Source organism: Thermobia domestica, chromosome 6 (genome assembly GCF_964235325.1).
Source record: "Thermobia domestica chromosome 6, izTheDome1.hap1.1, whole genome shotgun sequence".
Lineage (NCBI taxonomy): Eukaryota > Metazoa > Arthropoda > Insecta > Zygentoma > Lepismatidae > Thermobia > Thermobia domestica.
The window spans coordinates 184,907,714-184,923,279 of NC_137459.1; the positions used below are offsets into that span (position 1 = coordinate 184,907,714).

At 35.2% G+C, this 15,566-nt stretch overlaps 1 protein-coding gene across 3 annotated transcripts in view; it reads right to left on the reverse strand.

The window, feature by feature from the left end:
* LOC145687742 (uncharacterized) overlaps nucleotides 1-15,566 on the reverse strand; it is a 356,205-nt gene that overhangs the window by 25,728 nt on the left and 314,911 nt on the right. For 2 of the 3 annotated variants that reach the window (XM_081761190.1, XM_081761189.1), the window contains exons 12-13: nucleotides 4,820-5,003; nucleotides 2,465-2,583 (exon numbers count right to left, since the gene is read on the reverse strand). In XM_081761190.1, coding sequence (XP_081617316.1) covers nucleotides 2,465-2,583; nucleotides 4,820-5,003 — 303 coding nt within the window. The remainder of the gene's footprint in view (nucleotides 1-2,464; nucleotides 2,584-4,819; nucleotides 5,004-15,566) is intronic. The other variant, XM_081761191.1, reaches the window with a different exon arrangement.

Sequence of the window (15,566 nt, forward strand, 5' to 3'; positions counted from 1 at the left end):
TTAATTATGCTAATTGTTATTTGTTTAAATTTAGCGTCCGTTTGCAGCACCGAGGCGTGGATCTACATGTTAAAATAGAAACCGAAGCACAGTAATGCGTTTTATGCTCTTTTACAGGGAATCGAACTGGTAATATAACAACATATGTAATAAATGAAATGAAATGAAATCTATAAGTTTACGTCCCACGGTTATGCCGGTTAGGCTAAAGGAAACGGTGATGATGAGAAATGAATGAAATAGTGTAATGAAGAAAACCCACGAGCACAGTGTTTGTCCACCACAAAGTCTACACGGCGCGAGCTGGGATCGAATCAGAGACCCCAAGCACCGGAGGTGAATGCTCTACCACTGAGCCACCGCGGCCCCCAACATATGTAATGTAACAACAAGTAAAGTAATGTAATAACATAACCAAATCGTACTAATGCACAATAACACACTGAGCAAGGCTATGTGATAATATGTAAAAAAAAAAACAAAAAAAAAACACTATTACGTAACAGTTTCAACAGAATAACTGTGTCTTCATCGGACTTCAACTCCTCCTGGCTGCTTGGGAGTTGGTCATCACTTATATACTCTCCGGAGATCAACTTTTAATTACGCTCCGCCCCTTCATTAAAAAGTAACACTTGTGGGGCTTTCACTTTCACTTTTTAGCTGCACACGTGTCCAATTAAAAGTTTACTTTTTCGCTGGATACATTCTGACCTCTAATTATCCTTATTTTCCTAATTAATTTTTTCTCTTTCTTTCTTTTTCCTTTTCATTTCTTCTTCTTTAAGCAGAATCTTCTCCCATTCTTTGTTTATCGAGAATCCTACATTCCAATTCATCACCTTGTCTCCTGCTTTCATAATCTCCCTGGCTTCCTTCCATTTTCTCACCAAAGTTCTGTTCTCTACTTCTATGACTTCTGCTCCTTCCCACCCTATCCTGTGGTTTGTCTCTTTCTGATGCTTGTATATTGCATTGTTGTCCCTTTTCAATCTTACATCATCCTGGTGCTGCTTAATCCTTTCTTGTATTTTCTTTTTTGTTTCTCCTATGTAAATTTTGTTACACTCCGCGCATCCTACTCTTTATATTACTCCCCTTTGATCTTTGTCCGCTATTGCTTTTCTCTTGGTTCTTCTGACTAGTTTAATTATTCTGCTTCTTCCTTTCCTGTATGTTCTAATTCCTGCTTTCCGAAGCATTCTCTTTATCTTCTCTGTTTCTTTGCCTAGGCTTTCTATTCCAAACCATTTTTTGTTCTTGTCTTCTTCCTCTTTCTTTCTCTCTCTTGCTATGTTTCTTGTGACCCTATCCTCTTCCTTGTATCCATTTGGGGCCGCGGTGGCTCAGTGGTAGAGCGTTCACCTCTGGTGCTTGGGGTCCCGGGTTCGATCCCAGTCCCCGCCAAGTGAACTTTGTGGTGGACAAACACCGTGTGCGTGGGTTTTCTCGGGATTCTCCCTTTTCCTCCCACTTTCTCCATTCCACCATTTCATTCATTTCTCATAATCACCGTCTCCTTTAGCCTAACCGGCATAACCGTGGGACGTAAAATTCAAAGATTTCATTTCATTTTCCTTGTATCCATTTCCCCTTAGTTGTGTCCAGAACTTCTTTAAATCTGTTTTCCTCTGTTCTTCATTTGCGTTTAGGTCTCCTATTCTTTCTTCCATGCTTTTTATGAAATTCTTCTTTGTACCTTCATCCACATAACTTCGTTTGTGGCAATACACTCCCGCTGCACACTCTTTTTGGTACCAGGATGTAATAAGCTCTCCTCCTTCCGACTTCTTTAGTTTCATATCTAAACAGTTTATCTCCTTGTCTACTTCTATTTCATTTTCTAGTTTAGTCCCTTTCTTTTCATCTTCCACGTCCCTTATGAATTTCTCCAGCTGCCTTTTCGTTCCCTTCCATATTCCTAAACAGTCGTCCACATAACGGCAAAAAAGAAGCAGTCTTTCTCCTCCTCTTTGTATCGTCTCCTTCTCCCATCAATTCATTATTATATCTGATAGTACTGGACTCAAACAAAATCCTATATTAAGTCCTTCCTTCATTTTAACAATCCTGTCTTTGATTATACAGTATCCATTCTCCCACAATGCCTCTAATCGTTTTCTTACCTTCTTACTATCCCAATTTTCTATTCTCTTTTCACCCAAATTGTATATCACATTTTATTTTATTTTTTTCGAAGGTTTGATTTTGTTGTTAGACTTCGAACTTATTGAGGCAAGATAATAGACAATACCTCAAATAGGCATAAAAGTTTCACTAAAACTATTTTTGTGTTCCACTTTCAATAATTTGTAAGATTCCGAGCGTGATTCATGAAATTTACAAGCAGTTAGTTCACAGCTTATATGAAAAATAAGTAGTTAGTTCATTTTAACTAATTGTTACCTCCGATAACTTAATTATTTTAATAAGAAGCATCTGTGTTCTATACGTAGAAACATACCTAGCTTTCAGGTTATGAAGCCGTTTTTCACTTATCAATGACTCAATTGGATGATGAGTGTGCTCTTGGCTGCAAGTAAAATTTGCTTCTAACGACGTACAGTGGTTCATTGTAGGAATCTGCAAAAGGAAATTGTATCAGAAACTAGAATTAGCGATACAAAGTTTATATAGTAAAAGAAAATTACAGTTTCTAACTGATTACCACTTCTAGCAGATAAGGGCTTTTATTCTATTAAACCTAAAAGGATCTTGCGTAACTTCTTAGGGACGGAGAGTTAAGGTTTACAGGTTATATGCTTCTAAACGTTAAATAATAATAATAATAATAATAATAATAATAATAATAATAATAATAATAATAATAATAATAATAATAATAATAATAATAATAAGAATAATAATAATAAAGTACAAGAAGTTGTTTGATGACGATTTATACATAATTCGAAACGAAATTACCTTAAATTATTTAGATCTCGACCCTTCAGTAGTCAAGTTTAGGACTGCCTATAACTTGTCTTATGAACTAATATAAGTTAAATTAGAAGTAAAAATTGTTAACATAAAGCAGTAATTACTTCGTATTATATCTGACTTTCATGTTTTGTATTTGTCCGAATTTTCCGCGCTTCATTTTGTGCGTGTCTAGGACACACATATAACGTAAATGTGATTTCCTTTTTATTTTTTTGTTCTGAGGTTGAGCAAAAATTTCTGCCTGAAATATGTTGATTTTTTTTTTCGGTTCTGTTTACTGTTGGAAATCTGATAAGATAAGCGTACAATTAGATTCTTAGCTTATCCGTACCCAATTTTAGCATCATAAATATTTCCCAGATAGGACAGAATGACCCACAAAGGAAAATAAATAAATAAAATAAAAATAAATAAATAAAATAAAAATAAATAAATAAAATAAAACTATGGGAATATGGAAATGATTACAAGATAATAGCATCGAAGTAAAAGGCCACTTTATTTATCTAATTATTTAAAGCATAAAAAGAAGTATCTCAATTTTGGGCAGGTACTTTTTTTAAGAGGTTAATATCGCATGATTATGCACAGAGGCTAAGGGAGACAGTGATGAAATGGATGATAATAGAAGGAAACATAGATGATAATGGATGATAATGGATGGCAAAGAAAATAGAAGGAAACAGGAAAACCCCGTGAAAAGCCACCCACACGGTATTATTCCACCACTTAGCTCACTTGGCAAGAGTTGGGATCGAACCACGAATCCACACACACGAGAGGTGAGCGCTCTACCATTAAGCCACCACGACCTCTTCTTTGTTTCTTAACACACGTCAGTATATAAGTCCCATCTGGACTCCCAAATATTTTTAGTTCTAATTTGAACTCTATGGTGTTATATATATCTATATCTATATCTATCTATCTATCTATCTATATCTATATCTATCTATCTATCTATCTATATATATATATATATATATATATATATAGAGAGAGAGAGAGAGAGAGAGAGAGAGAGAGAGAGAGGGACATAAGGCTTATAATATTAGTTTATAACTTCTAGAGGAACTTAAATTGTATACTTATTCTAATTACAACTAATCACTATTAGTTTCAAGTGAATTTTACTCATGTACTAATACTTCTGTTTCATTATATTTGATGAATTGTAGGCCAGGGTGCAATAGTGGTCTAACCAACCTAGGTCCACAACAAATTAAAAGCAATTGCTATATAAATATCAACCTCTAGTACAAATCTACAGTCCAACATATACATCGAAAGTTTTGTTGTACTAGCTGCCAAATATAAACTCTAAAATAACTTTCACATGAGAATGGAAAAATAAGGCCTGTGTTTCTCGTTTTCAAATTACTATAGCTATGCCACTATTGCGCCCAGGTCTACAATTGTAAATGGTCTTGTAAGTTTTATAAAATATCACTAAGTGTCACATCGTAATACACAATAAAATTGTTTATATTCACGTTTACATATAGAATATCACAAATTTACTTTAGTAACTGTAAAATGCAATAAGCAACCGAAGCCAGTCTTCCTTATTAAGCAACTGAAGTAATTCAACAATATTTCATATTTTTAATATAACCTAAATGGAGGCGATCTCAGAAACAAATACAGAGAATTAAAATTTCTATACCATCGGCTGCTATGACTCAAAACTTTTTATTCAACATCGCAATAAGATATTTATACTTGAAACTATAGATAAACTATAACTGATCTTGTAACTGACTCTGATTGTCATAGATATATTCTCATTCTGTGTAGAAGCTAACTACAAACAGAATTAACTTACTCCTCTTTACTGTTCTAATGGGAAATCATCCTTCAAAAAGTTTACACTTACCATCGATAACTTTCTTGGTCGTTCATCAGCTAATGAAGTGCTATGGCTTGCAGGTTTTATTGCTGGTTTTTGTTTTGGGACGCAATGTTGTAAGCTTGTGTCAGATTCCCTGGAAGCAGACGTATTTGGTAAACAAGCACCATAACTAATTTTTCTGCTCATTTTCCGTGAAGATTTTATCACCCTTTGAACAGAAAAACCTACTGAGTTAAAAATGCTGATTGAAACCTCAATTTAATTAACACCTTAATATAAAACAAAAGAATATTAAAGCGGGAATGGAAAATGAATTACCAGAAAATAATCAAAACAATCTCACATACTGAAAGAGGTAGGCTGTAAGTTTTTTCACTAAATACTTCATCAGATGGGGAGGGAAAGAAGTATGGAGGAAATAAATAAATAAGCTGAACAGGAAAGTAATTGTGAAGCGTCCAGGTAGCACCATGTTCGAATGTAGGGCTAAGATAGTGTTAAGAAGTCAAAAATAAAACTAACGGGACGTTTGGATTGATAAGAACGCAGAAGGGCGATGAAATGATAAGTGAAGAAATAACTTATATACGTATGATATCACCATATCTCAAAGACATAAATCACTTTCTATCCACTATTCGCTCCATCACCGAACCCTTCCTTCCTAATACCATGTTAGCTTTCATAAACTTAACTTAATAATACATCAATATTCCACGTTTCATTGCCCTTGAAAGATTCCTAATCCCAGCACAGAATTCCTAATCAACTTCCCCAGTTTGTCGTACTAATTTTACATCTAAAAGTAATCATTATCTTCTAATCAAGAGCACTGCTATTGACACTCTCATTGCCCTCTTAGACGCCAACTTATTCACAATGTATCTGGAACAACAAATATTTCGCTCGTGAACATTTAAGCCTTTTCTCTGGCTTTGATTCTTAGAGTTTTCCTAATATATATTCAGGTTCAACTAGCACTGGAACAATTTCTGCAGACAAGACAAGTGCCCAGTCAAATTCACTTGGTCTATTTTGAACCAAACAGTCACTCATTGGCGTGGAAGTCTGATTTGAGAATGGGCATTTCCAAACTGAAGCATACATCAAACCTACCAACAGTATGTACTTTACGAGTTCCCACCCTCACCACATAATACTCTGTGCTTTGGCTATTCAAGGAACCGCCTCAAAGATACGTTTGTCTGTACAAACCTTATCAACAAACAATTCAACCCTGCGAGAAACAAAAAATAAGTAAATAAAATAATAAATAAATAAAATAAAATTCTCTATCCTATACTTCCTCACCCAGTCCCATTCGAGTCTCAATTTTCCACACAAAGAAATGAGCCTTGCTGCTTTCATACTCATAGCTTTCCCGACTTGATTCAAAATCGTTTACTGAAGGCTACCCAATAGGATGGGCCGAAAACGGCCGAAAAAATTTTTTTTTAGAAAATTAAGATTGAGTACCGTGCAAAAGTTGTATAATGTTATATTATGTTTCCTCACCAAAATAGAGCCGGATTAAAAGATATTTAGCCGGGCCCCGGGGACCCCAAAGAACGTTAATTTTTTTAAAAAAGTAGCCAGCAATAAAAACACTATTAAAATATATTTTTTAGAAAGTTAAGTTTGAGTACCGTGCAAAAGTTGTATAATGCTATATTATGTTTCCTCACCAAAACAGAGCCGGATTAAAAAATATTTAACCGGGCCCCGGGGGCCCGAAAGAACGCTAATTTTGAAAAAAAAGTAGCCAGCAATGAAAATATAATTAAAATATATTTTTAGAAAGTTAAGTTTCAGTACCGTGCAAAAGTTGTATAATGTTATATTATGTTTCCTCACCAAAACAGAGCCGGATTAAAAGATACTTAACCGGGCGCCGGAGGCCCCAAAGAACGTTAATTTTGAAAAAAATAGTTGCGAGTAGTGAAAATATTGAAATATTTTTTTAGAAAGTTAAGTGTGAGTACCATGCAAAAGTTGTATAATATTATGTTTCTTCACTAAAATAGAGCCGAATAAAAATATATTTTACCGGACCCCGGGGGCCCGAACGAACGGTAATTTTGAAAAAAAAAAAAAAGTAGCCAGCAATGATAATATTATTAAAAAATATTTTTAGAGAGTTAAGTTTCAGTACCGTGCAAAAGTTGTATAATGTTATATTCCTCACCAAAACAGAGCAGGATTAAAAGATATTTAACCGGACCCCGGGGGCCCCAAAGAACGTTAATTTTGAAAACAAAAAAGTTGTGAGTAGTGAAAATATTATTGAAATATTTTTTTTAGAAAGTTAAGCTTGAGTACCATGCAAATGTTGTATAATATTATGTTTCTTCACTAAAATAGAGCCGGATAAAAAGATATTTAACCGCGCCCCGGGAGCCCAAAAGAACGTTAATGCTGAAAAATATGGTTGTGAGTAGTGAAAATATTATTGAAATATTTGTTTTTAGAAAATTAAGTTTGAGTACCGTGCAAAAGTTGTATAATGCTATGTTTCTTCCCCAAAACAGAGGCAGATAAAAATATTTCACCAGGCCCTGCGGGTCCGAAAAGTGTTATTATTATTTTTTTTTTTTTTAATATATATACCATTATTTTAAGTATGTATAGAAAATTGGTTAAGATTCCTAATACTTTAACTTGACCCCAGGATTTTAAATGTGTTGATCTGATGTGCAGCTCTTCGTCTGATTGGTGTTTAGTAGATATAATAGTACGGACACAAATACATAAGGTAAGGTTGAAAAATTGACCAACAAACACCAAACCAGCGCAGAACTCACCACGTGGAGATGGCTACACAGCGAGTTCCTCCCACCCACCCTCCTCTTACTTAAAGCTCCTTAGCGGAATCTTGGAACAAAATATTGAGATTTATGTCCGAAGCTTGGTAGATACTTTCGTGCTTCCAGTTTTGCGCGAATATAACCGACTCGTGCAACACTACCGCATACTTCTGAAGAAGATTTTGTTACTACCTTTATACACCTCTCCGAAGCCTGTGTGTGGAAGGGGAACGTGACAATCTGTGGAACCTCTCTTTTCCACAATCATTTCGGTTAGTTCTTCTGTTGATACGTTAGCCGAAATTGGAGGTTTCGTTACTATTACTTCTGACATATTCTTCAGCGCTTTGCCTATTGCAATTGTCAATTAGAACTATAGTTTGGTATTTTCGGCCATCAAAATAGAAACCCTTAAAATTAGTAGCTTTACACTGTAGACGGTTTTTTTCTTTTTCTTTTTCTTTTTTGCTAGTTTAGTACGGATTTTGTTCTTATCTACTACCTTGTCTTAGTTAGTTTTGTTCAGTAAATTCATATCTTCTAAAACAGCGGATACAATTTTAGCAGCCGACCTATTCAATATATCTGTTAAATCTTTTGCGGTACTAATTTGTTTAGGGCTCACTATTGTATATTTAGATTTACTTTAGATTTTATTATCTAAACGATAGCTCCATGCGAACTTTTCACCGTCTGAATTCGGGGTGGAAGCACTTAATGTATGTTCCAAGTGCGGGATTGAGGCTAACGATTGTAACCTTCTTGTATTTGGTACCGCAGCATCATAATCGATCTGTGTGTCATGCTTTCTTTTGAGCCTATGGGTTTCTGCTTCATCTACATTGCAACTCGTCATTTGTCTCTAATTTCTCTGATCTAACATGAGCTCCCACTCCAAAAGCGGTATATAATTTGATTTACCACACTTACAGGTTAATCTATCGCATCATTTGCAAGAGAAAATATCACATAACTTCTGAGCAGCGTTCTTAAATTTCTTTAATTTGGCTCTTAATGGGGTATATCTCATTTCTTAATGGGGTTAATGATCGTTTTGCATTTTGAGTTGTAATTCAAAATCATATGCTTAATTCGAAGTCAAGACAATAAAGGAAGAGAGGCTCGCAGCCATATTGTTTCTAGTTTATTTGAATTCAGCAATGTAAGCGCCGCCTTCGGAAAGCCAATGTTGTGAATTTTGCATCCAGATGCGAAAAAGTGAAATTCTCTTAAAGTTTGAGAGTTCTGAGGTAGGCTCAATACGAAGGTTTTTCGTGTGTTAATATGGTAGTTATGAAAGTTAGTTAAGCTCTTAATAGTTATTTGCGTATCTTGAAACCATGTATTTCATGTTTTATGTATTAATAGTATTGTCTGGTAAAATGTTATTATTACCTAAAACCATTTTATTTGAACAAAAAATTAGGAACTTTAGGGCCACGGGGGCCCGGTTAAATATTGTTTTAAAATCAACATATTTGACATGGCTTCATTTCGTACCAATGCACAACTTTTGATAACTACTCAATCCTGAATATCTGAAAAAAATTTTTTCGGCCCACCCTACTACCCAACCCAAGAATTTGTCTTTTAAATGACTCCGCAACTCCACAGTAGAAATGCCAAAAATTCAAATGTTAAGCTTGCCTCATATTCGATACAAGTTTGATCTTCCAACATATCATTACGAAAATAATACACTTTTACCACCACTCACTTATAATCTTTCTAATCTCATTTATATTTTTGGCGAAACTAAGTTCTCTTTTGATTTTCATAGGCAATCATCGATTCTTCTGACGCATTTTTTTTTCCTAAAACATTACTCACAACAGCAGTAAATTTGACCACGCCTACGACGCAAGTATCGTCAAAATCCTTCCCGAGATTTCTTCGTCTACCTCACTAAGTGATGAGAACATATTTACATTGTCATCTTATCTATCCTACCGCTACCCTAGTCTTAATCGCCTATAATGTCCCATTTCACTGTAGTCTTTGTCAATTTAATTACTTTTGTTTCCCAGACTACGCTGTGCGTAAATAATGGAAGCATTACAGAACGGCTATGTCCGTCTGTCCACAGGTATTAGAGCAGAAACGATAAGAGATAATGAGAATCTGTTTTTGATATAGAATCAGTGTCCAAAACTAGATTCTATATCGTCTCTTAACCATCTAGTAAAACCAGAAGTGGTAGAAATCAACCATTTCCGGTTTCAATGTTAATCACTATAGAAACGAAAATGGTAAGATAGCGAGAGTGGTCCCGCGTAGCGTAGTCGCTAACGCTCTCATCTTTGATACGAGTGGTTCCAGGGTCGATTTCCGATAAGGACTTCGGTCGAAAAAGTGTAAAAGTTCTTTCAGACCAGCTATCCTGAGTGAGATTTTCCTGAGTTTTCCTCATTCTCACCAGGCAAATGCTGGGATGGTACCTAAGATAGTTTCCAGACCGTTTCCTTCTTTCCCAATCCTTTCTTCCTTTCACTTCCTCGGATAGTGTGACATCATCATCACTCATATGTGACGAGCTAGCGTGGCCATACATGCTGAAAGCTCAGAAATTTTTAATTCTAATCCTAACGTAGCGAAATGTGGTTTTGAAATGGATTCAGGGTACCAAGAATGTGTTTTGCCTCTACTCTTAACTCTCTACCAAAGCCGTAAGTGGTACAAAGCTACTACCACTTTCGATTGCAATATTGATCTCTAAAAAGCAAAAATATTAATATGGAATCATGGTTCAAACAATAGGCTTCATCTCCATTCTTGTCCCTTTATTCAAATCAGAAGTGATAGAGATCTATGATTACAGTTCAAACACTGATCGCAATAGAGCAAAATGGCAATAGATTGTGAGAAACGGTATTTTGATTTGAATTCAGGATTGCAGGGATACGGTATGTGTCTGCTCTTTTAACCTATTACTCACACCGCAAGTGGTAGAACTCAATCATTTCCAGTTTAAGTTTCATTACTATGTAACAAAAACGGTAATGAATAGGGAAAATGTTCAAAAAGCAGTCTTCTGAAATGGATTCAACATTTCAAGAATATCTTCAATTTCCACCCATGTCTTTCTACCAAAGCCAGAGTTTGTGGTAATCTAATACCAGTTCAGTTTCAATATTGATCTCTACAAATCAAAAACGGTAAGAGGTAGCTGGAAATGAGTTTCTGATATGGATTCAGCACCCGAAGAATGGGTTTCGTTTCCACCTTTATCCCTCTATTCAAATCGAAAGTGGTAGAAATACGAACGAAACTGGTATGAATGATTTTCGGTTTCAATACTGATCACCATAAAGAAAAATGGTAGTAGATAGTGAGATTTTTTTTTAATATGGATTCAACATCACAATAACATATTGACAGTATTAATAAAACAAAACTGACCAAAGCACCAAATATATATTACTAATATTTGTGTAACAATTTCGGCAATGTAATATCGCCCTCATTATACACGTTATCTCAATGAAAAACATACAAGAATGTCCTATTTCCCCTTTAATCTGCTTACTAAAGCCGGACACTGTAGAAATGTCTACAACTTCCGGTTTCAATTGTGATCACCGTACAGCCAAAACGGTAATAGTAGATAGTGAGTTTTTTTTCATATAGCTTCAGCGTCTTCAGAACTGATTCCATATCCGTCTTTATTCACCTATTGTAACTGGAAATGGTAGGCGCACCATTTCGGGTTTTATTAGTTTAGGGGGGCATTGAGGCACAATGGTAGAGCCCTTACCTGTAAGTGGGGTCCCTGGTTCGATCCCGACAAAGTAAGTTTGTGGTGGACAACATTGTGTCCGTGGGTATTCCCCGAGTACTCTCATTTCCTCCCACATTATCATTCCACGAAGTCATCCATCATCATTCACTTGCCTTAATCATCGTCTCCCTTAGCCTAAAGGGTGTAATTGTAGGACGTTAAACTGAAATATTTCATTTCATTTTTCATTAGCTTTGCGTGTGCATAGTTTCACAATGTTTGACGCAACTCATTGTTTTTTTTTTTTTTCATTTCTTTGGTTGTTTTTAATTATTTTTCAGACATTATTGCAATTCGGATTTGATTATTTTTCTTTGTTATATGAGTAATATTACAAACAGTATTGCGTCACTCTAAGCAAAAATTAAACAACAATAGATACAATATGTTACTTAACGGTTCATATTTTCTTATTCATATATAGATTTATAATTTAAAAAGAAAACTGCACATACTATTTTAGATTCATATTACTCTATTCAGCTCAATGTCAATAGTTAAACAAAAGTTTTACAGTTAACCACAATTTCGGGCTATATCTCATTAACTATACTGTCATCTTGTTACTGTAATAAGGAAAAACTTGATTAGTCTATACTACAGGATCAAATTCAGCTTAGCGTACAGTCTACAAAACGTTTACAAAATAGAAACTTGTTTTATCGATTTTCCTCAAAACTATGGATTCGAGGATTTACACTCATTTTATTCAGTTTAATGATATCTGTCGATTGTTATACATTTCATCTTTGGACATTTTTTTCGTTAAATACTATTAAGTTGTTAAATATTCATTCCGCGTACTTACTGTGTGATACTTTCATGAATATATAGTTTTCCTTTGCTTTTAAATGTATTAAATACAGAAGGTCATTTCATGTTCATGGTAACGATTTCGAACACCAGGAAACAGTACGTGCTCACAGCAGAGAGCACCTAGGGCTGGTAGTGCGAAAGTATTGTATGTTGATTTGCAAAGACGACGGATCATGTGTCTGTGAGTGGTTACATACCGCCGAAAATACCAGTTTTATGGGAGGGGTACATATGTGCCCTTTCCGACATTGCTTATAGTTATAGCCAGATAATTAAACAGTGCAAGATGAAAGCCCTCCATGTGTCAAAGAAGGGCATCAATGCAGTGTTGAATCGCCGAAAAGCAATACCAAGAGCCGAAAACTCTACGAACGCCATCTGACTGGTGACCGTTTGAAGTGTTTAGTGTTACTAAATGAAACATTGACATATTTGTTGGGATGTGACAAAAAAATGGCCATCTACTATCGTCCACGTGATTCCGGAGGTCGATCTGACTGTGTATGTGAATGTGCGGAAAGTTTTCCTCGTGGGTTCAGGATTGTTGGTGGTTATTGCTATAACGGTAAACTTCCATTGCGCAGAGTGAACAAAAAGGCTAAAATCAATGCTGCCTATTACCAGAAGAACATTTTGGAGCCACTCTACAGACATGATATTCCTTCTCCCTATGGCAGTGACATATCTCATGTTATCATCCACCAGGACAAGGCATTCAGTCATACGACAAAGTCCACGCGGGCATACATGGATCAGATGGCAGGTAAAACGAGCATTCATGCAATACCTTTTACAGACATCCCTGTTAAATCCCCCGATGCCTCCCTCATGGATTTGTGTGGGTTTCAGTTGTGTAAATGGGCCTTGGGAAGCAGATGTCCCCGCAAAATTGAGGGTCTTTCGAAAACTTGTCAGGAGGAATTTGATCGTTTGGACCAACGTGTTCTTCAACGCAGTCTCCTACAATGGAAACTCCGCTGCAGGGCCATGCAAAGTTTCTGCCTGCCCATCGGAAAGCCTGTGGGCACACGCTTTTACGTGTATCGCGTGGAACACAGTCGCTGACTCTTTTCTTAAGGTGAGACGAGTTCAAACTTCGTTACATGGACGTGAAACGACCTTCTGTAGTTAGGAGTCTTTAGTTGCATTTTCCCATTATCCAGAAAACACATTTGCGTCCTAGAACCCCGCTTCATCATTAACTTATCTCTTGAATTAAAATTTAAAATTAAAATCATTTCTACAATACAATTGAGAACTTTGAATAATGGGAGAAAAATGCGTTCTAAAGCATCTAATGTCTTACTTTTACAAAAACTGTAGTAATTTTTTGTGATAGTAACCAGAAAATATAAAATTTGAATATTTCATGTGCAACTCGCCATTCGTTCCAGAAATTTTCTTCCCGAGATGGTACCTCCCAGGTAATATGTTATTCTTTCTTCTTAGTGTTAAAGTTTATATTCCATGATATATATGGCTGGTTCCAGTGAATAACCGGCTAAGTCGATTTTTTTTTTTTTTTTTTTTTTTTTTTTTTTTTGAAAATTGAACTTTTATAGGTATAAGCTTCTTTTGGTGAGTTCTACATTGTGTAGAAGCGGCTAAGGTGAATTATTAAAATTGAGGAAGTTACAGCATTTGGTTATGTCAAAATTAGCCAGGTAACTATTGTAAAATTTACCTTTAAACTGCTCTCCTGTAAAATTTACTTTTCCCGACTTAGCCGGTTATTCTCTGGAACCAGCCATATATTTCTGTTTAATTGCGTTATTCTGCAGAAGATTCTAATAATTTATTGCTTTTAACTTGATTATGTATTTATGTCATATTTTTAATATATGTAGGCCTATATTGCATTTTCAACTATTTGTGTTCGTGGATTTTCTCGAGGTACTCCACGTTCTTATTCTGCCAATTATTCCATCATTCACTTGCCTTAATCATTTGTCTCCCTTAGCCTAATGGGCATAATCGTGCGACGTTAAACTGAAAGATTTCATTTCATTTTCATTTTCATCTATGTACTTTTGACCTAATTAAAATGCCAGGCATTATAAAATTCTTACTACCTACGTTACAATTCCAATTACTCAGTGCACTTTAATCCACGGTTGCCAGTTCTCGAAAAATTACACGAAAATCGAATTAATATAAACAAATGTTGTACGATATTGAAGTTGTATATTTGTAACTGTTTAGGGTACGTGTGAACACTGCTAGAAGAAGACACGATCGAATATTTAACAGAGTTTTTTATTTATTTATTTATTTATTTATTTATTTATTTATTTATTTATTTATTTATTTATTATTATTATTATTATTATTATTATTATTATTATTATTATTATTATTATTATTATTATTATTATTATTATTATTATTATTATTATTATTATTATTATTTTAACACTACAATGACCACTCACTACAGGGCCACTGTTTGGAAAGCAGCTGATGATCATGATATTCTGGATTTCGGTGAAAATGACTGAAACTGTGATATGTTGTGGATATTGTGATCCTGAGAAAAAGTCTCAACAGGCACAATCACTGACCGTTTGGCCACTACGAGGCCACTTATTTGGAAGCAGCCCAAGATCCCGATATCCTGGATTTCGGTGAAAATGAATGAAACTGTCATATGTTGTAGATATTGTGATCCTAAGGAAAAGTCTCAATGGGCACAACCACAAATCACTAACCGTTTGGTCACTACAGGGCTACTTTTATGAAAATAGCCGAGTATAACGATGTTTTGGATTTCGGTGAACATGAGTGAAACTGTAGTATGTTGTAGATCTTCTCATCATGAGAAAAATTCTTAATGGGCACAACCAGACCCATATTTAGGTAAGTGCTATTTTGTGCACGAGCACAAGGCGACAGAATTTAGGGGCGGCTGAATTTTGCATTTAAAAAAAAATCACATTAAATTATATTTAAAACTAGTAACCCACAGAGTCCCGTGTAAGCGCGAGAAAATATTTTAATGCGTTTAATTTGCTCTAATTACACTAGTTACTAATTAACTAGCTTATCTGATTATTTTTAAAAAGTTACCCTCTCTCACTCCCACCCCAAGGGGTGAGGATGAACTTGAACATTATGAAAACGGATACCGTTAAACTCAGCGACCTCGAAAACTATGAATTCAACACTAATATCTGTCGTTTTCGATTGTTACTTTTAAAATCTCGCCCTCTCCCTGAGAAGTGGAGTATGACCTTGAATTGTATTAAAACTGTTAGTATTCATCTCAGCAACCCTAAAAACAGTGAATTCAATTTTAATATAGGTCGCTTTCGGTGAGGGGCGGCAAATTATTTAGAAATATATAAATACGGACCTGGACACAACCATCAATTAT